At 27.8% G+C, this 24,600-nt stretch overlaps 1 protein-coding gene across 5 annotated transcripts in view; it reads left to right on the forward strand.

Annotated features, from left to right (window-relative positions):
* The first annotated feature begins 396 nt into the window (after positions 1–396).
* The window catches only part of LOC107446658 (La related protein), a 49,419-nt gene continuing 25,215 nt past the window's right edge, over positions 397–24,600 (forward strand). Inside the window, exons 1-10 of one of the 5 annotated variants that reach the window (XM_016061352.3) lie at positions 397–769; positions 1,198–1,241; positions 12,034–12,098; positions 14,150–14,206; positions 14,927–15,068; positions 17,465–17,620; positions 17,700–17,783; positions 18,669–18,819; positions 21,425–21,569; positions 22,830–22,998. In XM_016061352.3, the coding sequence (XP_015916838.2) occupies positions 12,066–12,098; positions 14,150–14,206; positions 14,927–15,068; positions 17,465–17,620; positions 17,700–17,783; positions 18,669–18,819; positions 21,425–21,569; positions 22,830–22,998 (937 nt within the window). In that variant the 5' untranslated portion in view covers positions 397–769; positions 1,198–1,241; positions 12,034–12,065. The remainder of the gene's footprint in view (positions 770–1,197; positions 1,242–12,033; positions 12,099–14,149; positions 14,207–14,926; positions 15,069–17,464; positions 17,621–17,699; positions 17,784–18,668; positions 18,820–21,424; positions 21,570–22,829; positions 22,999–24,600) is intronic. The other 4 variants (XM_016061354.3, XM_016061355.3, XM_016061353.3 and 1 more) reach the window with 4 other exon arrangements.

Here is a 24,600-nt window from a genome sequence, read left to right on the forward strand (position 1 = left end):
GAATATATTTGATATTTTGTTTTCAAAACTGAGACGGGAGAGACTGCTTTGAGTTATGGTCTTTTAGTTCATATATTTCTATACATAGCAGTTTCTAACCTATTTTCAGAATAATTCTTTATAGAAAAGTCAAATGTCCGAAACTAACAAACACCCCTATTTTTAATATTTTTTAATTATTTATATTTTTATTATTTGCTTTTTCATTTCTTACAACGTAGCAGAATGATTGTGTCCAAATAATACAGCGGCATAAATAAAACTGATAATTATTCGAAGTTCCAAATTATCAGAAATTATCTTTTAACTTTTATTCAAAGTGTTATTTAGAAAGAATATTACATATTTTTAAAAGAAAATATAGATGCATGGACAAATATGATTTGCGCATGCGCTGTAAAACAACAAATCAGTTTAGTTTGGAAATGTACAAGATCTCGGCTCTCACGAATCAGTGTGAAGAATCGAAGTATCAACAAAGTCTACTTTAAACAAGATAAATGTATATTTCGTATCTCGTGTTATAGTGGTGGTGTGCTACGTAGTTTGGATAGCATTTGCGATTCATTTTCTTTACCGTGTCGTTTTTATATTAAATGTCATTGCATGAAGCCAATAAAAAAATTTGTTTGTGTTTTGATTTAGTTAGAATCACATTGTTTAAGTTTTAATTTGTTAACTTTGTCCGAACCTAAAAAAGCACGTTTCGCCATATGGCTATATCGATAAGAAGCTTATAAAACAGAGCAATTTTATATTTGTTCTCACGGTAAGTACAATAATTTTCTTATTTATAAATATTTTGACTGACATATTCTGTTTAAATTCCCCAGAAGTATTCTAGTAAGCCTTGATGTTGCTTATATTATAATAGGAAGTTGAACACTCGGTAACAGGGTTTGTTGTTTGTGATAAATAGTTCTAACTTCTAGCTCGTATCTTATTGTATCAGTCTATGATAAAAATATTGACTATTCATTGGGAATATTTCATGTTTCCATATTATAATATTTTCCTTGACATGTGTTTGTTGTGTTGTGTTATGGTGGACTACGTAGCTAGCGTATAATTGACTTGTTTTTGTTATGAAAAATCTATATTTTTTGCCACTAATTATTATTATAAGCCTACAAATTATTATTAAATAGTAGCCGTTCTGCATTTTCTTTAACCATTTATAGTTTGTCTATTTTTTAGGAAAAAGCGGCTTGAAGGGTTACTATTCTTTCTGACTTGCTCCGGTAATATTCTCTCTTAGTGTATCAATTTTGAATTATTTTTTGCTTCATTCCACATTAAATACGCAAATATGTTATATGTTTAGATTATCCTGGTGCTTATATAAATTTATATGTATGTTAACAAAAGTTCAGAATTTAATTTTTCTTAGTTCTAGTTAAATGGTGAAAATATTGATATTTAAAAAATGAAGTTTGAAGGACAAATTTTGATTTATTTGTATTTTTTTTTTATTTTTAATATTTTGAATTAGGTTAATAACTAAACTTTCTCTGAAACTTTAATATTTTATATATAAGTTCAATTGACAAATTGATGTAAATATTATAGGAATATGTCTAGAAACTTCATAGAAATTAGTTTGAAAATATTCTAAACACAAAAATACAGCATTGTGTAATGAATTATTTTGCACTAATAATTTAGTTTATGCTATTAAGTGTGATTGAGGTTCAGTTCCAATTCAAGAGATCAATGTTTTGTTTATTGATAAATAATGTTAGCATATAGTATCTTATATAGATTGTGATCCCCATTGTTATTTATACTTTAGTTTGAGATGGAAGAAAACAGGGCAAATAACAGTACTGGCATTTCTTAGCATATGCTGTAAGATCTACTTTTGATGCTTCATATTTAACTAGATTCCAGAATAAAATAGGAAAGAGAATTTTCGTGTTGTATAATATTTTAAATGTATTAGAATGTTTCATTTAGCACTCTTAGGTTAAATAGAGTAAATTTTGCATGAAATGTTATATAGTAAAAGATGATTTAGCTCCTTTTATCCGAAATTGTGTTATACTCCATCGATTGATGTCATCATATTGATATCTATTGATGTTACTAATCAAATCCGTGTGTTTGTTTACTTTTGAGGGCTTTTTCTTTACACTTTTTTGTTGAATGATAAATTTGTCACTAGTGAGCATAATTGTTCGATGCTATGTCATAATGTGTCATATAGCATCATAACACATAGAACTGGCATTTATTTAAAAGTTTAGAGATAATCATATGAGTTTACATTTGTTAGATTATGTTAACATGGGCATTTTACAAGTCAAAATGGGTTTAATCAAGATTGGCATTTTGCCTGGAAGAAATAAATATTTTCCAGGACATTCGAAGAAGCTGGACTAAATGGAAGAAACTGAATCTGACCAATACAATTATTTAACAATAACTAATAAATAACCAGTTCAAATTTAAAACAAGTAAAAATTAATGTAACAAAATAAAGTAAAAAATATTTAAAAAGTAATTATTTTCATATTTATTTCAATTTTATAAAGAATAAGCTATTATAATAATTTATTTTGATTAATGTTATTCTTATTTTTCTAAATAAATGTCTGCACTTATTTTACTAAGTAGATATAAAATAGATGCATACACTTATATCTTAATAGATTATGAGTTGAGTGCATATATTATTTTTAGTTAAATGAATATTCTGTTCAGAAGAATAAAATTTTTATGAAAAATAAAGATAAAAAATTATTTCCAATAGTTATTATTTTGTTAAAATTCTTAAATTTGTGAAGTTTTCATTTTTTTAAGGTCAATGTATTTAGTAATTTTAAATATTTTTATTTTTAAGAATTTTTTTTTTTTTTAAGAAGACTTATTTAACAATGAAATAAAAACTAGTATTTCTTCCTAGATTTATAATACTAATAAATGTAAAGCAAAATACTTTATAGTTTGTCTGAGGTAAAATCCCCCTCCACAATGCCTAATGCAGTCTGCTGCTAAGGAACAAGAGTGCATTTCAGGGAGGGAAGCTTCTCTTCACTCTGGGGCTAACACAATAGACCGGAAAAAAGGATTCCCTTTCTCTCTTCGACCTGAGTCAAAACTTGTCCTAAACAGTAACCCGTACCTGAAATAGTTATACTTCGTTACCATAGTCACCGCCACGGGTCCAGGCGAACGGCTAGGAGAATTCTTAAGGCAAACTAAAACACAATTAAATGTTTTGTTATATATTTTCTTTAGCTTTAATATTTATGTTTAATAACTTGGAAGTTGTATTTTTTAAAATAAATGCTTTTCTTACTCTGTCTTATAGATGAAAAAAAAATATCTATTATTAAGTAAAAAAATATCTATTGTTAAATAAAAGAAAGTTTTCTTATAGGTTAACTTGCCTTAGTTAACTAAAGAATGTTTTGTGTGATAAAATATATAAATAAAACTGAACAGTAAATGATTGAACTAGGAGAAGCAAGCTTAATTTAGCATGGGCTTTCTAATTGTGAATTAACAAGATTTAGTTCCTGCAGTTTTTTTATAATTTTTGTATTGAAATCGAAATAAGTATCAGATGTTTATGATTGTTATATGCAAGATCATGTTCTGGGATTAGACTCCTTTTTAAAGAATAAGACCTAAATATGATTTATTTATTTGTTAAGTGGTTAGTTTTCCATATGCTTTGCAATATATTTCTTTTCAGTTAATGTGTCATATTTGATTCAATTTAGTTAATTTCTGTTTTTATACTTAATTTAATTATAATCAAACCTATTCATCTCGAATCTCACAGAAAAGGCAAAAAATTTGAGATAAAGAGGTTTCGAGTTATACAGGTACTTTAAAAAATTAAATTTAATTACGAAATTCAATTAAAAGTGCTTGAATTGTTTTTAGTAGAAAAAATAGGCATTTCTTTAAATTAAGTATACCACATTGTACATCTATTTACATAAAAAAAAAAAATTTAACATACATTTAACACTGAAAATAAATTTTCAAAGATTTTTGAAGTAAAACCTTATTTGTTTCGATTATTCTCGTAAGATTAGAAAGAGCGCAAATCCCCCATGGCCAACAATTTACTGTAATTTAAGAATTACTCAACAGTTTCTTCTTCTTTACTGATGCCTACAACCTCTCGTTCATCATCTTCACAGCTTTTCTAAAAACCAGCTTTATTAAAACCATTTTGGATAGTTCTTAGAGACAAGTTTCTCCAGGCAAAACAGTAATTCTGATAGCATCTAACATCTTTATTTTTGGAAGAGAACTTTTTTCGTCTATGGCATCTACAAGTTTGTGTACCAACAGTTCACTTTAAAACTCTTAATTCTCCTTTGATCCATTGGTTGCAATTTTGAGGTCAAAATGAATTTCGATTCTTAGCTTTCTTATCTATGTTGAAAAGCCAACCCTTGATGAGCACTACTCATTTATCCCTCACTTACTGCCAGAATCCATTGACAACAGAATTACTCCTGAAATAAAAAACACTCTATCTGGCAAATAGGGCAGTCTATGGGCTGAGAATATTTATTAAATCTAGGTTTCTTTCTAGGGAAACAAAGTTCTTAATCTACAAAACTCTTGTCCGGCCAGTTTTGACAAACACTTCTTAGGCTTGAACACTGACAAAACAGGAGGAAAATTGTATCGCAACATTTGAGAGAAAGATTTTGCGGAGTATACTTGGTGGTGTAAATGAAAACAATAACTGGAGAAGGAGATTTAACTTTGAACTGCACAAGATTTATAAACAACCTGATATTATTAAATACATAAAAATTAATAGAATGAATTGGATGGCCCACATGATTCGAATGAGTGATGACAATACAATAAAAAAATGCTGCTTTTTAGACTTATTGGAATAAGAAAGTGGGGAAGGCCGCGGTTGAGATGAGCTGACTCAGTGGAGTCTGATTTTCTTGCAATTAATGAAAAGAATTGGAGATCAAAGGTGAATCAGAAGTCGTCATGGAGAAATCTTCAGAGGAGGGCATTGGCTCACCTTGGGCTGTCTGGCCAACTATGATGATTATGATAACTGCCAGAAGTTCTACTGATAAAGAAAGTTTTGACATTTGGACTCTATTATTTGAAATTCGAGAAACAGAAGTGTTGAAGAAAACAAATTTGACATAAACCTGGAAAATACATTGATTTTAGACAGTAAATTTAGGGAATTTTAGAAATTTTGAGATATAGAGGTTTTCGAGATAAAGATGTTCGAGATAAACAAGTTCAACTGTATTATGTAATCTTACCTTATTTTTTAGTTTAAGATTTAGTCTTAAAGCAATTTTTTGATAGAAAACTAAGATGTTAGTAAAAATAATTAACTCCAAACAAGTGAAAAATATTAAATTCATGCTGAGTTTTCTATTGAAAGTACTTTTCATTACATTCCTTATTACGGATTTTGAGCTTTTGATTCTTATTTTTGATTGAAGGAAAATTTAAAAAAGATTCTGTATTTTAAAAAAAAACCACTCTGTTTGTCGAAGAGTAATAAAAGGAATAGTTCAATTAAAGTAATTATGTTTAGTAAAATGGATTTTATAATTTTAAGCATGTAAAAAATATTCATTTAATTACACATTTTAATAATATATAAATAGAATAAATTAGGAGTGCATTTAAGAGAATCTGTGAAAAAAAAATTGGAAAACTATATCTTTGATCACCATATCAACCTGTATCACAGAATAATATAATTCCGATATAAGAACTAAGCTGTTTTATTAAAAGGCCATTATGTTAGTTTTAACTTTAAATCTAATTAAAATTTCAATGTTTTCAACAAATTTTCTCTCTCGTTTCTCAGAAGGAAAAGAACAATTAGGAAGGAATGTTTTAAAAAGCATTATTACTTTACTTAGAGATAATATTTTGCATGAAGTGGTAGAAGATTGTAACTTTCCAGAACTCGGTAACTGGATTAGTTAATTATCCCTATCAAAATTCAGCTTATAAAAAATTTTATGAAAATTCGGTTGTTTAGATTAAAATAATTATTTTGATTTTAGCAAAAATTCAGGCATTTAAATTGCCTGTTTTTAAGGGTTAATTCATCTATAAAAAGTCTGCTTGTCCAGATGTATTCAATTCAGCTGTTTTAAAGAAAGATTTTCAAATTAGCAATTTGTGAAAAACCTAGTTATCAAATTCAGATAAAATCGTTGAAATTTGAAAAAACTGTTGGAAAATGGCTGAGAAAAATTGTCATAAACGCAACCTAGAATTACAATGGAATAGTTGCAAATCAAATGCTTCAAAAAATAATTACTCTAAATTCTAGTATCATAATGCTATTATAATAATATTGAAAAAATATGAAATGAATAGAATAGAAAAGAATAGAAATATAATGGCCAAAAAAAAAAACTGTTGGAAAGCCTTGTGGATTTACAATGGAATTAAAGATTAGAAAGCATCAAAAACTAAACAGTTTTGTTTAACTTTATTTTTTATTATATACATAATTTTAAATTTACTATAAACAAATAAAAAATATTTCATTTTCTGTTAAATATTTTTCCACTTTTGATTTTAATTCCTAATTTATCCTAACATTTGAGTTAATTCCTAATTTGATTTTAATTCTTTAAACGAAAATTAATTTGTTTATGTATCGTATTTCTGAAAAATATCCATACAAAATAAATTTTCATGCTTTCTATGCAGGTATTTTTAGATTGAATTATATCTTTAATGAATGATTAAAATAATATCTTCCATTTCCATGTATTGATAGTTTTTAAAATGAGTTAAATTTTGTAATTATTGAAAGAACCTAAAACTCTTTGATTATTCGAATCAAACTTGAAATTAAGATTGTTAATATCATTTTTATGTATTAAATATATATAAATATATGTAACTTTCGCTACATCAAAAGTTTTAAAACAAAGGACGTTTTTTCAATTTTTTTTTTTTTTCATTATTATTATTACTGGTTTTTGTGGTGACTTATTCTTTTACTCTATTGCTAGTTTTGCTTGTTTTATTACTAGTAAAAAAAAATTCACTGTCAGATAGTTAAAGAACAACCATTTAAGACATTCATTTTTACATTAATTATTTTAAAAATGGGTGCTATATTTCAATGCTTTAGAATTAATTCCTCTTAATGATATTAGATATTTCCGACCTGGCGAGGAAATTTTAAAGCTATTATTTATAAATGATTCCATTCTTGGAAGTTTGCCAATTCCACTGTAGTGTATCTACCACTACAAAAGTATAATTCCAATTCACTAGTATCAGGGTTGGCAAGGTTTATGACAGAATGGATTAATCCACGGTTTAAACCGTCCTGTCCGAAACCCTTTTACTCAAATTATGTCACAATTTTATCTGAACAATTTATTTTTCAGTTATTTTGTATTTTCAATTTAAACTAATACATTTATATTTAAAAAAACATTTTTTTTTTAAAAATAGATGTCTTTTTTATCATCTTGTGATGCAGAAATTATAACATTTTTTTAAAAAAATATTGTGAAAAATAAAAGGTTAATTTTTGAACAAATTTAGTATTTTTATTAAGAAAAATTATTATTTTTTAATACTGCCATATTTATCCTTATGCAAAAATATTATTTATCAGTATTAAAAGCATATTTATATTTAAAGGATTAGTTATTCACTTTTGTTGTTCCGTGAATTGTGGAGCTTCAAAAATTATAAACCTTTTCCTATTATATTATATTATTTTCTTTTAATAAGTTATAGTAAATTGTATAAAAAATATCAAATATTTATTGATACATGTAATTATTATGTGTACAATGGTTACACCTATAGAAATTTTACCTTTTACCAAAGTTCAAGGTTTTGGACACTTTAAGACAGTTTTACCCAGTTTAGGACAGTTAAACCCAGTTTAAGACAGTAAAACCCACGTGTCCTGTCCAAAACCAGTTTAGGACGTCCAAAACCCCAACCCTGACTAGTATATAAGACGTGTTAGCTCGATTCTATGATGGGGTAGTACCTTTTCAGAGATGAAGGTTAACATTGTCAATATCTACTTTCCCCACATTGGTGACCCGGATGTGATATGAACATGCAACCTTCTGATCTGGAGTCAGGCAGTGATTATACAAAACAGGCCGGCACTGTAGAAATAATTTATAAAAATTTTTATGATTTGTTTTAGGCATGAAAAAAAAAATTTAACTCAGTTTTGAGCAAACTATAAAATCCTTGTTTACAAAAACAAAAAAAAAGTATCTCTGTCTACGCAGGTAACTGCAAAACAGAGTTTTTTCTAATTGTATTTTGTTTTTTGTCTGTGTATACAGAGATTGTTTTTTTTTTTTTTTTTAAATTTAGATTTTATAATTATTTCTTTAATGGGGATTTTAGGGGGCTACTTGTTTTATTTAAATACATTTTGATTTCTATCATTTTATAACACATATGTTTGTTTATTCATGAATAAAATCAAATGAATATTTTTATATAAACTTTATTTTCCTAAAATATTTTGAAAAGGTTATTGTATACTGAAAAAAAGCTAAAATTTTTACTGAAATTTTGATCCAAATAGAAACTTTGTTCATGGGGAATATTAGGCTCTGAGAATTTTTGCACTCCTGGGCAATTCCATGGTGTTGGACATAAGAAAATGAACAAAACTTTCATAGAAAAACCCTCTCATGAAATATAAATTAAGTTTAAAATGATTATATTTTTATATTAAATATTTGGTACATCAAGATTTATTAAAAACAATTTGTTTTGCAACATATAATAATAATACATTCAAATTAAATGGATGAAATTGTAGGTGTCAGACGGAAATCACACGAAAGCAAAAAATGAGTATTCATTTGCAAATTGTCTAAATTAGTGTTTCCCAAACTTATGACTTTTGTGTACCCTTTCTAAATTTTTCATAGCACTGTGTACCACTAATAAAAAAATGAATGTATTTTTTACTATAAAAAAATTGCACAAGAGTTTAAAATCACAACTGGTTGTTGACGCCACTAATTATTAACTGATAACTCTTCAAAAATAGTCAATCGAGAAATACGTAATCATAAATTTTCATGGCTAACTTTGTTTTTAAATAAAAAAAATTTGAAATTTTCGTTTGGTGCAAGATATTTCCCATAAGAATGCTTACCTCCTCTAAACTGTTCCCGTAACCCTGGGGTTACACGTACCACACTTTGGGAAACACAGGTCTAATCCCTGTGAATTTATTTGCAATTTAAATGTGAACTTTACTGAATTTAAAATTTGGCATTTTTATGAAAGTATGTTGTATCTTGACTAGTAAAATTGGATGCATAATAGGTTTGAAATTTTTTACTGTGGTGTCGGTATAACATTTTCAGTGTCAGATGTAAATTCTTCAAGTTAGATATAAATCAAAGTTAATGATAACAATTAAGTGCTGAAGCTTATCTTAATGACTATGTATAATATTTTTATTTATTTATTTTATTTTCACGAAATAGCTTCTTTAAATCTAAATTGTCCTCCATTTCTGGTTGGAAAGGGTGATTGATGTATTTAATTATATTTTATATCTTGTAAAAGATTTTGTCTTCTACTTGTGGTCATTTTAAATTTCCTTTTGGTCCATGCATTACAGAAATTTAAATATAATTTTAAACAACCTTAGCAACACATCTGGGATAGTGATTAGAATCATAGTTTACAATTACCCAATTATGAAATCTAATTTTGTGGTCCGTGGGAGTGTAAGGTTTTCATAAATATTGGCACTACTCTTATTCTAATCAAATTATGTGTCTGAAATTTGAGTTTCAGTAGGTGATAAATTTGAACCTAAAAACTAGTAGAATCAAATTTGAAAATAAAAACTGCTGCTTGAATTGGGAACTTGGTCATTTATTACATTCATTTATTGACTTTATCTCAGCATATTTTGTTTTTATGAGGCAAAAATAGTAATCAGCAAATTTATAAATAGTTCTCTTTATGTGATGATTTTTTTTTTCGTGAAACGAAATGAGTGAATTTATGTGTGAAACAAAATAATTTAAAGATTTGAAATGTTCTAAATGCAGTTGAGTTGTTTCACTAACGATTAAAATTGAGTAGCTTATATCAATATAAATAAATAAAAATAATCATTTTTAAGTTCATAGTATAAATAATTCTTAGTACAGCATAGATGAACAGATTGTATTGAGTAACTGAGGTGAAATACATTATTCTAAATGGACCTAAAAAAATATTTAAAGGGTTTTGATCATATTTCACTTTGTTTCATAAAGAAAAGGTAAAATAGGTTAAAACAAATGTAGTGAAAAACAATGGTGTTGGATGTAAATAGTGTCAAACGTAAAAATAATTTATTATTAATTTACAAGAAAAATATTCATTATTTTCAAAGTCAAGATAGATTATTCAAATGAAACATTGAATCTTGCTTTATCATTATTATTTCTATATTTTCAGTTTTTTACCTTCAAAGTGACACTTTGTTAGCATTAAATTACTAATTTTAAAATTTTGGTTATCTGGTTGACCATATCATGGAATAGCCCTTTTGCTTATATATATAGTGCACCATAAAAAGACCACCCTGGAGAGCTTTTGATCTCATGATCGGATCTTCACTTCCTCAAACTCAATCTTAATGGTTAAAATCCGATCATTAGATCAAAAGTTATTCAGGGTGGTCCTGTTTTTTGGCGCACTGTACGTGAATATTTCCAATAGTAGTGAACTAATCTTAATTGTATTAATGTATAATTAGTTAACTGATTAGTGAACTTATTATAATTAATAAAAATTATGTTTAAATGAGTTAATTTTTTCAATCCATTAATTCAAGGATTTATTTTAATTTAATTACTATTAATATTTAGTACAATTAGTAGAATAAATCTCTTAGTTGCTTGTTAGCATCATTCGAAAGAATAATTTCGAATTTCAGTCTTATTCATACAAAACTGCACTTGGGCTTTAAAACTTTTTTTCTCGTGTTTCAGGGAAAGGAGAGGCTTGAAATGGGCAGTAAATGAAAATTGATTTTACATATAATGAATAAGATGATTGAATGTTTTTTTTATGCTGATTGTTTTGGTATTTTTATTTTCAATAATTTAACTGATTGGATAAATAGTAATTTTACACATTTTTATTTATAATCATTTGATATTTTCTTCACCAAAATGTAGGTTTTTGCGAGTGATTCTCAAAACAAAAAGTATTCAATCATGTTATTGAATTATTTTGATATTAAACTCTTGTAATTTTATATGTATGTTTATTTATAAATACTTATTTATAATAGCTAATAAATATTCTTACACTAAAGTTTTGGGTTTTTGACATTTGTCTGAAACTATGTATAAAAGGGTTTTTGACATGACTGATAAAACCATGGTTAAAATCAGATGAAACCGTCAATTGTCAAAAACTTGCCAATCCTGATTTTCACTCCTGGGAAAAATTTTGAGGAGTGAATGCGTATTGGTGAATTCCTTTCAGAACCTCTTCAACTAATGTTAATAACTTATTTTTAAAAAAAGCTTTTAACAATACCACAATAAGAGCACAGAAACAATGTAGTTCTAATGGGACTTCTCTTTTAGTTTTTCTTAGTAAGACTGCCTGAAAAAATAATTAACGTTTTGCTCTTATATGCTCATATATTTTTTGAAAAAAAAATTTCGTTGCTCTTTGAACTGAACTGAGTAAAAAATTCTAACAATCCAAAATTTCAAATGTAACAATTCACTGATTCAATTAAGCATTTAATTGTTTTTTCCCTTAAAATAATGGGGTACAAAGGAGACTAAAAGAAAGTATTGAGTAATTCTTATAAAACAGTGAAAGGAAATCTGTCTTTTTACTACAGTTGAGTTTAAAATCTGTCTTAATTATTAAGTAAGTGCCCCCCCCCTTTTTTTTAAGCACAGCGATATGTTAAATACTTCTGCTTCCTTAATATGTCTAACAGCCTTTTTTTTTTAAAATGTGGAATTAGATACATTAATGTAAAATGTTCAAATTAATTTATTTTTATTTCAATTATAGAATTAGAAGAGTGCATTTCAAGAACGCTAGCTATGCAATCTCCAGATGTTGTTGAAACACCTAAAGTAAGTATTTTTCTTTTTATAAGTTTTTCCATTGTAAAATTCAGTTGCATTATTTAGCTTCATTGCACTATTATGTAAAAGAAAAATATCTTCATTAGATGAGACAAAATCTCTACATTTTAGTCTTCATGTTATTTGTTTATTTGACTTAGTCTAGCTCTTTTATTTATAACTTAATATTTAAGTTTGTGGCATAAATAAATGTTAAAAAGCTAAAATGTGGCAGGAGGTAAGGCTGGAGGCTATGCCATAACCATTTTGTTATTTTATTTACTTATTTTGAGATTTTATTGTTTTATATATTTTTGATAGCTTTTAGTCCGTCTGTATGAGAGATTTTTATATGTTGATTTTCATTGTCAATGTCTTCATCATTTTCTCTAGATTCATTGTTTCATTTTCATTATTGGGGATAATAATGATATTGTTATTGGATCAATTTGTTGGATTTCCTTTACTGAGTGTTTTGAAGATCAAATTCAGATTTTCTTTTGTTGGTAGTTTTAAAAATAAACAAGAATAAAAAAAAATCTTTTAAATATTTGATAGCTTGGTTAAAGTGGAAACTACTATATTTACATTGAATTTTATAATTGTGAAAATTGATAAGAAAAAAATTTAAATCTCTATTAAAATGCTTTAATAATTTTAAGTTGATAATAACTTCTAAAAAAGTTATTTTTTAAAAAATCATTCATACTTTTAAAGAGATTAGTTGATTTAAATCATCGAACCCGGCTTCAGGATTCATTTCTAAAGTTTCTATTTTTGTTGATTTATTTTGTTTGATAGGAAAATATATCTTGGTTTTTAAAATTTATGATGATTTTATCCCATCCAGTTGAATATATAATGTAGAAAAATTAAGTCTGATTGTATAAATTTTTTTTTAAGTGTTTTATCTTTACTTATTCTTTCTCAACTGGGTGTGTGTGTGTATATATATATATTAAGAACAAGGAATTTTTATTTTCTTTAGCTCATATACATACATCATAAATTTGTTATTTGGGAACAGACTTGTTATGCTTTAAGGAATATAATAATGTGATATTGAAGCTTAAGAAATTATATTTGAATAGGAGGATCCTCCCTTAGCATTTCATATCAATTGAAGTGTAATTATAAATAGCAATGTAACATAATAAATGTGTGCAATCAATTTTTGATTTTGTATTATAAAGCATTATATTACAAGCAATTTATTAAAACAAAAAATACTAAATGTTTTAACTTCCATTCTTTTAGATATTAATAAAACTTCTATCTTGCTGAGTATCACTGTCAATAACTTTTAATAAATTTAGTTACTTGTAATATACCTACACCAACCAATCTGGTATCATAAATTTAATTTTGTATTCTAGTGCAACTCTTTGAATTTTAATATTTTCTTGCTGCTTAAAATGCCATTAAAAATTAAATTATGGATTCAAAATTTTAACCTTTTCAAAAGTTGAAGATGGAATCAATGTTGGATTGATAAAAATGCCAATATCTAAAAATTTATAATGACATTTTGGTTTCAAAAATTTACTGTATCAGTTATATTGCTAAACTTGAGAAAAGTACAAGTCTTAGGAACTCAGAACTTTTAAACTTCTTGTTTATTTTTCCAAAAAGAATAAAATATTAATGTGTTTTGAAAATTATGTAAATTCCTATCTAAATTAAAAATAAATATAAGAAATAAATTCTTCATAATCATCTTTTAATGGCTAACATTCATGAGTAATTTTTTTTTATCCTGTCTTATTTTTTGGCATATTTATTACTCTTAAACACATAAATGACATCAGTGAAATCTCACGGTATGTTTATCTTTTATACCCTTATAATGTACTACTAAATCGACCAGTGTTCTTTCTTGGATATTTTAGGCGACATGTGATTTGTTAACATATTCAGGGAAGAGCTCTAACTTCTAAATAATTTCAAAGCTGCATATGAAATACTAGTATTGGCTTGATGTGTTGCTAATAATTTTATGTCTAAATCATACAAACTTGTTTTGCAATTAAAAAGTTAACTTTTTTATATATATTTTATAGGAGGATCCAAAATCTTTAAGTGAATGGCCAACTTTAGGAGAGGTTCATATGAATGAGGTAAAGTTTTTGACAACTTAATTCCTTCTGTTAATGTGAGTAACAGTAAATAGTACAGTATGCTATTTATTTTTACTCGCTTTTGTTTAATGAAGTATAAATATGTTTGCTATTACAGTTTTTATTAAAATTTGTTTAGATTTAGATTGAATGTATTCGAGGATGTTGATTTACTTTTTAGGAAGTAGCCAAATTAACATTCCACAATCTTCAAAAGCTGATCTTTTTATTCTGAGGTTCAACCTCAATCAGAATCAGATGCAGTTGGTTGGTAAAATAAACAGTTGCCTTTTGATCTTTTCTTTTTATCAGGTTTTTGGTTATAGTTGAAGAAGAAAGTAGGAGGTAACAATTATTTTTAGCTGACAGACCTAAGATCAAGCACACTGAAATCGCATTTTTTGAGGCAGAAGTAAATAAATTTAATTTCTTTATTTTTTTTCCTTCAAATTTCTGGAAGCAGACACATATTAGATTTTTTTTTTTTGCTGCTTTTGTAGCTTAGTATAAACTTATCTCAACAACATCAAAGATATTAGTATAATTTAATGGTTAATGAGCTATACATGTATTTAAATATGAATTAGTTTTCTGAATACCTGATTTTAGCTTCTATTTGTCTGAAGCTTTCATATTTGAATTCAAATATAATTGTAGTAAAATTTGTATGTGTTCTTTATTTTTAATTAGCCCACGTACTTATGCATTTATTTTTACTAGAAGCATGCTACCACTTCCACCAATCCCGTTACTGTAAGAAGTTCTAAAGAGCAAAGTCCAAATGATAATGGTTTAGATGACGACTCTGCCAAGGAAAACCAAGACTCTTCTAAATCAAATTCTGCACAGCAAAGAAAGAAAGGTATAACAAATGTTTTTCTATTGTTTCCAAAAAGTTTTTATGTATAGTCTTACTTCTTTGTTAAACAACACTTAATGATATGCATTCTTAAAGCAATGAATTTTTTAATTTATTTCTACCAACACACATTTTCATGAACTTAGTTTTATTGAACTAGTATTTGAGTTTATGTTCGTGAAATGATCCTCTCCATTGGTAGTTAAGCTGGATATTATATTTGCAGGGACGTGATTCCTCCGCGGATGTCGGCTTTTTTTTTTCTTTTTTTCAGATTATTCCATTTTTCCCGCTAATTTCTGCAGAAATTTTTTTGCACAAGTTAATATATTTTATGAGGAATTTAATTTTCCGCAGAGCGAAAGTATTGAAGTCCTCATTCCTCCCTCTGAAGTTTCTATCTTCTGATGACTCATTGCGGGCACCGTGTTCTTTTTTTCTGTTGGATGCTTTGACTGTGTTTAACTATTCGTTTTTGTGCACTACAAAAAAGTCAGTTCCTTCACATTCTTGTTAGCATCTACAAAGCAAATAATATTGGTAATGAAACTAGAGAGCACATCAGACATTTACAGCGAACACTTTCGAGTTCTTACAAAGTTCTTACACAAACAGGCCAAAATCGTAAAAACAGAATTGTTAAAAGATTGTTTGAATGCCATTTAGAAACTCGATTAATTTCAAATTTGGTGTCTGTGTTGTTACTCTTTAAAGAATATGTAAACCTGTTTCAAAGTAGTGCTCCACTTATACAGATTTTACATGGCAAACAGTTCTCATTAGTTAACTTTTTGGCATGCTTTATTAAAGCTGAAAAATTTGCCACGCTCAAAGATTCCTGTAAAAAATTCAATCCTTTTAATGTGGAAGACAGAGTTAATCACTTGCCGAATTCTAATAAATGTTTTGCTGCCAGTTACTATCTGATGATAATAACTTAGCACCTCAGTCGCATGGCTTAGAGACGGAAGTGTCCTGCAGTGGACTGATCGTTAAGACACGGTTCCCAGCAGATCACCAAAGTCAAGCATCACTGGCTGTGGTCAGTGTGCGGGTGGGTGACCACTTGGATCAGTCTGCGTAGGGACCGAGGGTGTGCGGTATTGGTCCTCGTTAAACCGGGCTACCGTAAAGTGCTCGACTTCGCGCGCAGGTTGTCGTGCTACCGAAGCGGGGGTGCCATCCCCTCCAGAGAGGATCAAAATTGTGATGGCATGTCTTCGGATCATCCTCCGGGATGTTTCCTAGACCATCGCCAATAGCCCATTGTGCAGCTTTAGTGCGACGTAAATTAACAACAACACTTGCCTACAAAATCTATATTTGTGGGGGGAAATGTTAAAAAGCTATGCATTTCAGCTCCAAGGTCTCCGATGTAGACTGTAGAGATGTTCAAAAGGAATGTTTTAAAAGCATATCTGACTTGTTCAAAAACATTTCAACAAAAGATGCCATTAGATAACTTGCTATTAAATGCAGTTTCAGCCATTGATCCTTCTTGTAGGCAACACTCTCTCTTTGAAATTCGTGAAAGATCTACCTCTGGAAAGATCTACACTACTAACATTAGTTGCCAGTTAAAGGAGGCATATGACCTGGAAGCCCAATGCTACCATGTTGCAGCCTGAACAAAATGAGTCTATAGATAACTGGTGAATAGAAATAGAAAATTCTACAAGATTTCCACTTTTGTCAAACATGGCATGTGCTCTGCTTACCTGCTTTCATGGACCCAAAGTGGAGTTCAGTTTTGGCATTATGAGCTCTATTATAGCAACGGGGTCCAATAGGTTGAATGTAGAATCGTTCGACGTTATTCAAACTGTCAAGTATAAATTTACAGCCAAGAAAGAAACAGCAGTTGAGTTTTTTTCGCAAGGACTATTTTCTGCATGAGCCAATCGATAGAAACCTGTGTAAAATCAGCATACTTAAATTACAAGAATAATGCGGTTTTAAAAAGAAGTGCGTCAAGCAACCACATTCCTCAAATCAAAAATTCATTTCTTTTGAGAAAAATGTTCCTTCTCTTTCAACTGAAGTGAATATCAATGAAAAGTCAGTGAAGAAATAAAGTACAGTACCTGTAAAGGGTATAAATTCTTTTCCTTCAAATAAGCATAGACTTAATGAGAATGCAGCTAAAAAATCAGTAAAAAAAAAAAAAAGACAAACCACCCTTCTACAAAACAAAATACGGAATGTTTCAAATTACAATCAAAGAAATGTTTATGTGAGTATAAAAATTAATTTTTTCTTAGTAAATTATCTGTATTATAAATCTTATATTTCTCAAAAAATAAGAGCTGTCAGAAAAAACATCTCCGTCTTTAGTATTTAAATTTAAATAATGATGTTGAACAAGCAGCATTACTTTCAATTAAAATGTATAATTTTAGGCTCTAAGCAGAAATGGGTTCCTTTGGATGTAGAACCAGTAAAAACAGACAAAAGGAAAAATACTCGGAATGGAAAAGCTTTTTCCCAAAAAGAAGATGCTTCTCTCAGCAACGGAGAGCAGAAAAAAAAAGATGGTGATTCTAAAAAGCAATCAGGTAAAATTTTCTAAAATTCTGTTTATATTCAGATTGCAATAGAATTGGTCATTATTTTTAATTCTAAATATCTTTCAAGATTCTCGAAAGGAGAAAAGCAGCCAAAGACCGAGAGGACGAAAAGGTCGTGGATATGCTGGAGATTTTAAATTAAGACGTAGAGGTAAGTTTGTCTCTTTTTTAATATGAATTCATAATGTAGTCTCTTTTTTTTTATTACTTTTTTTAAATTTTCAGCAATTCTAATTTTTTGCTATAATTTCACTAAGTGGCTACAGAATTGAAAAAAGTTGGAATTAAATTACGTTGCCATTAAATCAGGGGCTTAAGGTGCTTTTAAGTTCCTTTTAAAGAAAAGTTTTGTGCATATTTCTGGCTTAATAGTGCTTTGTTTCAAAGTATATGGATAAATAAATATCAACTAAATGCTTTTTGCCTATTTATAATAGTAACAAAATTAGTTAATTTTTTAAAATATTTGTAAACAAAAAGCTGTTTCCATTTTTTTTTTTAGAAAATTTCATAAAATATTTGTCTTCATTGTTTCAATATAAACATATGCTTCTAAAAGTGTTTTCTGCTGTGAACTAGTGTGGTTGTAATTCTGATATTCTTACAGTTAATTTTAGCATGTAGTAAGTACTAGCAAGAAAGGGGGGCAATCCAATCGATTTCATAATAGTGATCAACTTGAATCATTCCAAATTTGTTATTTTATTTTCAATGCCCAATTAAAGGTATAGCTAGTGATTATAGGAGAACTGGAAATAAATTATTTCTATGTTCAATGTCACTAAACTATTCACAGTGTCACTAACACTTTTTTATAGCTAAGTGAGTATGTTCATGATAGTGCCCAATATATAATTATAAATGTTACCTCTTTATGCATGTTAAATATGAAAGCTAGTTCTGATTAAAGCTGTTTTTTATAAAATGAAAAAGGGAATAATTCTGATAAGTTATTCAGTATTTCTACCTAACCTTTTATTTTTCAATTATTGCAAAATGTTTCTCTTCCCATTTTTATATTATCTTTTTATTTTAGCATACTCTCAAGATGCACCTGGATTCAATGATTATCAAGATATAAATAATTTCTTACCCTCTGACATTGCTTATTATCCATATTATCCTTACTATTGGAATGGCTTTTCCATGGGAGATGAGGCCCTGAAAGATTCACTGAAAAAGCAAATGTAATTATTTTAGAGTTGTTGGTACATAATTTTTTTTTAATGTCTGTTTTTTCTAAATTTCAATATTGGTCTTCCTACAATAAAATTTTTTATCTATATTAAGTTCTGAATGAAAAGAACTTTTAGTTATGTATATTTATAACATTTTCCTGGGAATGTCATTATTAGGGCATTAACTTTTCAAAAATCTGCTTCATTTTTTAACTGAAAAATTTTTACCTATTGTCAATCAAGAAAATTCAAAACAGCCTTTACTGATTTTTAACTAGTAATATTCTTTTCATTTGTCTTTTAAATGCTTTGTAATTGATTAATAGGTTCATTGTTCTAGATCAGGGATGGCGAACCAATGGCACCCGACACAATATTTCGGGCACGCGACCGATCACATTTGTTATTACACAAATGTTATTACACTATGAAACATATGTAACAATTAAATTAAAATTCACAAAAAACACACAAAATAATTAACAATTCTTAATAAAAAATTAACAATTAATGCTAAAAAAATCAATTAATAACCATAAAAAACAAACTAACAATAAATAACTAGCAAAAAAAAAAAAATAACAGTCCCGTTTAAACTATCATCTTACAACCTAATAGTATAAGTTATTTGTCATCTAATCTGCAACAATAGAAGTCACACTGATGTTACTTTAAGTTGAATTACGCGTATAACAGACATTGCAAAAAATTTTCTTTTCAATGTAAATAAAGAGCTTTGAGTTGATAGTATTTAGTATTATTTTCCCAATAATCATGAAGTCAAAATTATTTGACGGCACGTCTATGACCTCATCGAACAATTTTTTTAGAAAAAATGGCACGTTGGTGTATAAAGGTTCGCCACCCCTGTTCTAGATGAACTTATTTTTAATCTTGTTCTTTACTCTTATTTAGACTTAGTGGTTTAAAATTGTTTTATATTTCTCATCTTGCAGAAGAATTTTGATCTACTATTGTAAAAATATTGATATCAAAAATTTTTCACATTTTTTTCTTTGTTATTCTCTATTTTTTTCTTACACTAAATTATTTCATTTAGATCATATAATAACTTTTCCTTTGAATGTTAAATGAATATTGTATGCAGACATACCAACTGCTCTGCTTTGAGCGGAGTTTCTCAGTTTCAAAGTCTTACTGCACAAAGTTAATAATACTCCATTTTCCATACGCTAACTGATACAAAAGCAGAAATCTCTTCCCACTTAATGCGTTTTCATGTTGAAATCACTGCATTTGCTTGAAGCATAACGGTGAGAATGTGTCTCGTCTTAGTTGAAGTTGATGTGTTAGTTTATGACGTGGCAGTCAGAATGTTGCTTAAACACTACCATTGTAGCGTAAGTGACTAAAAAATTTATAACTCTCCAAGTTTATTTTTATCATGTGTTGTTTACATAGCATTGGTTGATCATTAAAAGCATTTCAAAGCTTAAACATTTTTAAAATGTCATCTGAAAAAAAACCCAAGTTTTTGAAGATGATTATACAAAAGAATTTTCAATTTTAAAATGCTTAAAAATATTTGAAAATCATGTCTATTGCATTACATGTGATATGGATTTTACTATCGCACATGGTGAACCTGTATTGTAGACGTAATGTGGATTGTGGGCGGCTTAAAAAAATTATGAAAGATTGACTGCAAACCAGAAAATTAAAGTATTGTTCTTTAATAGCAGACTGTTACTTTATTATTGTTTTATTTATTTGGAGTAAAAAGGATTTCGTCTTACCGCATATAAATAATTTTTACTTATATGAAGGTGAGAATGGTATAGACTAATCATTATGTTTTTAAGTTTTGGTAGAGGCTTAAAAAAATGTAAAAACCGTTAAAATTTCTGCTTCAGCTATCTTTAACTGTAACAAAATTTAAAGATTAGTAACTTTTGTCTATTATAGAAACTCTATGTTTTTATAGTATTGTGTTGGAGTGACTTCTCTAACACCTGACATAATAGTAGTATTGTCATATTTACAACGATTATAGTTTCATGGTGTTCCAGTTAAGTAGATGCCATGTGAGGTAGATACTGTTTCATTTTAGTAGATTAAGATGATTTTCCCGAATTATTTATATATATATGTGTGTATGTGTATTTATAATCTGTCCTTTCTATGTTTTATGCTTAATTGGCCAATTAGTTTTTGAAGTATTGAAAAATGTCTGGTTAATTCTAAACTTTTCATAAAAACTCAAATTTTTATTATTTTACTAGAATTAGTTTATTTTTGTTCCACGAAAAATAAGTTTTGCTTAATGCAATAAAAGGTGCTTTGTCATCAGCATTTGTTTCAATTCCCAAAAAATTTCCTATCTTACTTACTAGTTGGAATTTATATTGATTGAATAAAAAGTTTAAGTTATTTCTATTTTGGAATCCAGGCACATATCAATCAGCTTTTGTTATGTGAACTTAAAAGTGAAACTGCTTTGTAATATGTTTCCATAGTTTTATTATAAAGCATTTGTAGAAATATAACTTAACATTCAGAGATTTTAAATATTTTATAGTTTATATATGTATTTTATCAAAGATACTTGGACTTTCTATATGCTAATGCTTAGGGTTCTGGCATATCTTTTCAGAGAATATTACTTCAGTGAAGAAAATTTACAAAAGGATTTTTTTATGAGGAGGCGCATGAGCAGTGAAGGATATATACCAATTGCACTAATAGCAAGTTTTCATAGAGTTCAAGCACAAACCCAAGATATAAGTAAAGTGCTCGAAGTAAGTCTTTTGACTATTTAAAATATTTTTTTTTAATTGTCTGACAAATAAATCTTCATAGTGGAAGAATATAATTAAGTATCATTCTTATACTTGTTAATGCATAAACTTGTCATTGCATTCTGATTTTGATTATGATGAAAGAACAGTTTAATGTACTAAAGTCGGAAGCAACCATGCTATGCCATTCTTAAGAAAAGTAATTTGTCACCAATGGCCATACTCTAACAAAATTATAAGTTAAAAACGCATTGATACAAAAATAATGAAACATGAAAGAAACTCTTTAGAACACCTTTGTGGTCAAAAAGAATTGGTTGTGGAAAAAAATACACTATGCTAGTTACAAATAATTTTTTTATGACAATTACATTCTTACTTAATTTAGCATTTAATACTCTACCAGCTTCTGGGTATCTTCTTTTCTTTATTTTTACAATTATGTATCCTGATTTTTTAAATAAAAAAAAAACCACAAAACAGACTTTCATTGACCAAAACCTGATGTGAAAGGTAGTGCCTTTCAGATTAATCTGTCAAAAACACTTAATAATCTTCTAAGAAATATTATAATTATCTGTGAGTCTACAGATTAAGAAATGAAAGGTTGTTTTTTTTTTTTTTTTTTTTAAATTGATTACTTAACTCTTTGATAGATTTTTGTTTCCAAATTTTGTGCTTTGCCTTTTAAATTGATGTGAAGTTGTTTTTATAATTTTTTTAAAAAATAAAGCAGGGGTGACTATATTCTGGGTCATGGGTGCAAGTCTTCCGCCTTTCGAAAATGTCCGCGTGCGGAAGTAAAACGGAAACAAGACCGACTCGAAGACGGAGATCGGAAATTTTTTTTCTGCCCTTAAAAATATTTTTTAGGTCTACGTTATTGGTCTACTTTCTTATATCCTGTTGTTATTTTATCAAAAGACAGATGAATAAATATTTTTTGTACAGTATTTAAACTTAATGTATTATGGTAAAGCTTTCTTAGATAGTTTGCATATGTCGAGGGGGTATTGTGTATGTTAGGTATTTCAGTCAAAAAATTTTCAGTCTTGGCCTTTTTTCCAACTTGCACCCATGTTCTGGGTGTTCCTCGAAATTCCAGATTTTCAGTATCATCCTTCCAAAGTTAAAAACTAAGGATGTAACGAATGGTGATTTGGTCGATAATCTATTTTGATTTGGCATTTTCTAGTATTGTATTTACATGATTTTTAAATATTGACCATTATCTAAGTACTATTTCTTTTTGTAATTCAGGCAATCAGTGCTAGTGATCTGCTTGAACTTAAAGAATGCCCAGAAAGAGGCGCATTAGTGCGAACTTTGGTCAATCCTCATCAGTGGCCTATACATGATGCACTATCTGCTGAATTTCATAGTGATGGTCCTATGATTGTGCCTTCATTATCTGGGAAGTCTAATGATGGTAATTTACTTTTTTCTGACTATACACATTAAATCACAGCTAACGAAACGAACAATTTTGTGGAAATCTTTTTCCAAGGGAATAAAATTGGGCCTTAAACTTAACTGAAAGCTTTAATCTTAATTCTATCTCCCTGAAGAAAATCGGCTAAAGTTTTTTTTTTTTTTTTTTTTTAGTTNTTTTTTTTTTTTTTTCCTTGTGAAAATAAAGAATCCACATTAAGTGCAATAAACTGAGGTTAAAGCTTTACATTTTAATCATGTATGCTATTTTTTTTTAAAAAGGAATCTACTGGACTTCAATGGTGACAAAACACTTTAATATTTTGTTTCTAATTTGATATTTAAAAATGCTTTAGAGGTATTGAAAATTTTAAATACTCTTAAAATTATAAAACTTTTTTAGAAAAAAATTACAAGCCTAGCTAGAAATTTTTTCAAGGAGATGAAAATCTTTAAGTTTATAATTTCAATTTTTGCATAAAGTTTCAAAACTGGACTGGTGGGATAATTAAAATGATTATGACTTTTCTTTATATCGTAGTTTTGTGCTATTTACATCATCAGTTAGAGGGCACTGTCTAGAGATAGACCTAAAGCCTAGCACTTATGTAATATAAAAATAGCATATTATTCACCATGAAATTTTTGTTTAAAATAGGACGAGGCTTTGAAAAACAGCCTAATAATTCGCAATGTTTTGCATATTTTTATGAGAATAAAAAATTTTGTAAGGGAGCTTCTTTTCAAGTATGAAAAAAATAAATTGCATATATTTTTTTTTTTGAACTTTAAGGTTTTAATAAATTCTTATTTATTATCATCATTAAGAGTGCCAGCTAGAAATATGTTAAACTTAATCTAATGGTTATAACCTGCTATAGTTCATGAATCTATTAATGTTCTTAAATGATGAATACTTTATCTTCTAGATTACAAAACTCAATAACATGATAAATCTTTGTTGCTTGTGAGTAAAATAAAATCAAAGAAATAATAACAAATATCTCTAAAACAGAAAGTGCTCAAAACAGTGACACCCATCACAGCTATTATATTTAAAGCCTGTAATGACAATACTGAATATTAAATTTTAATACCTTAATATTATTAATGATGATACGATCATGTGATTTCAGGTTCTCAAATTGTGTCCTTAAATATTTAAAATTTTATTTCTTTTATATATATGGATATATTTTTAATTTCTAGTGGTAAGATAAAATGAAAACTATCGCAATTAATGTAAGGAACCATATGGAAAACAAACATAAAAAAGAAGAAAAATGGAGAAGAAAACGGCTGTAGCAATACTTCTTGTTCTTTTCGTTTTTATTTTATTTTTAGTATGATCACACTTCCCACAATGTTGTATATCACATGCTATGATAACACCACCAGGCATTGTGAATTATATTAAAATGATAGATTTAAATATGAAACTTTTTTCAGCAATATTACTCATTAATATTTATATTTTTACTAATTGTTATCTTTCATCATAAAATCGAAATTAATAAATACCTCAACAATAAAGTTGTGCTTTGTAAATGACTATTTTAAATTTGTCAGTTTAAGTAAGACTTTTCTTTTTCATTATTAA

Source organism: Parasteatoda tepidariorum, chromosome X1 (genome assembly GCF_043381705.1).
Source record: "Parasteatoda tepidariorum isolate YZ-2023 chromosome X1, CAS_Ptep_4.0, whole genome shotgun sequence".
In the NCBI taxonomy this organism is placed as follows: Eukaryota; Metazoa; Arthropoda; class Arachnida; order Araneae; family Theridiidae; genus Parasteatoda; species Parasteatoda tepidariorum.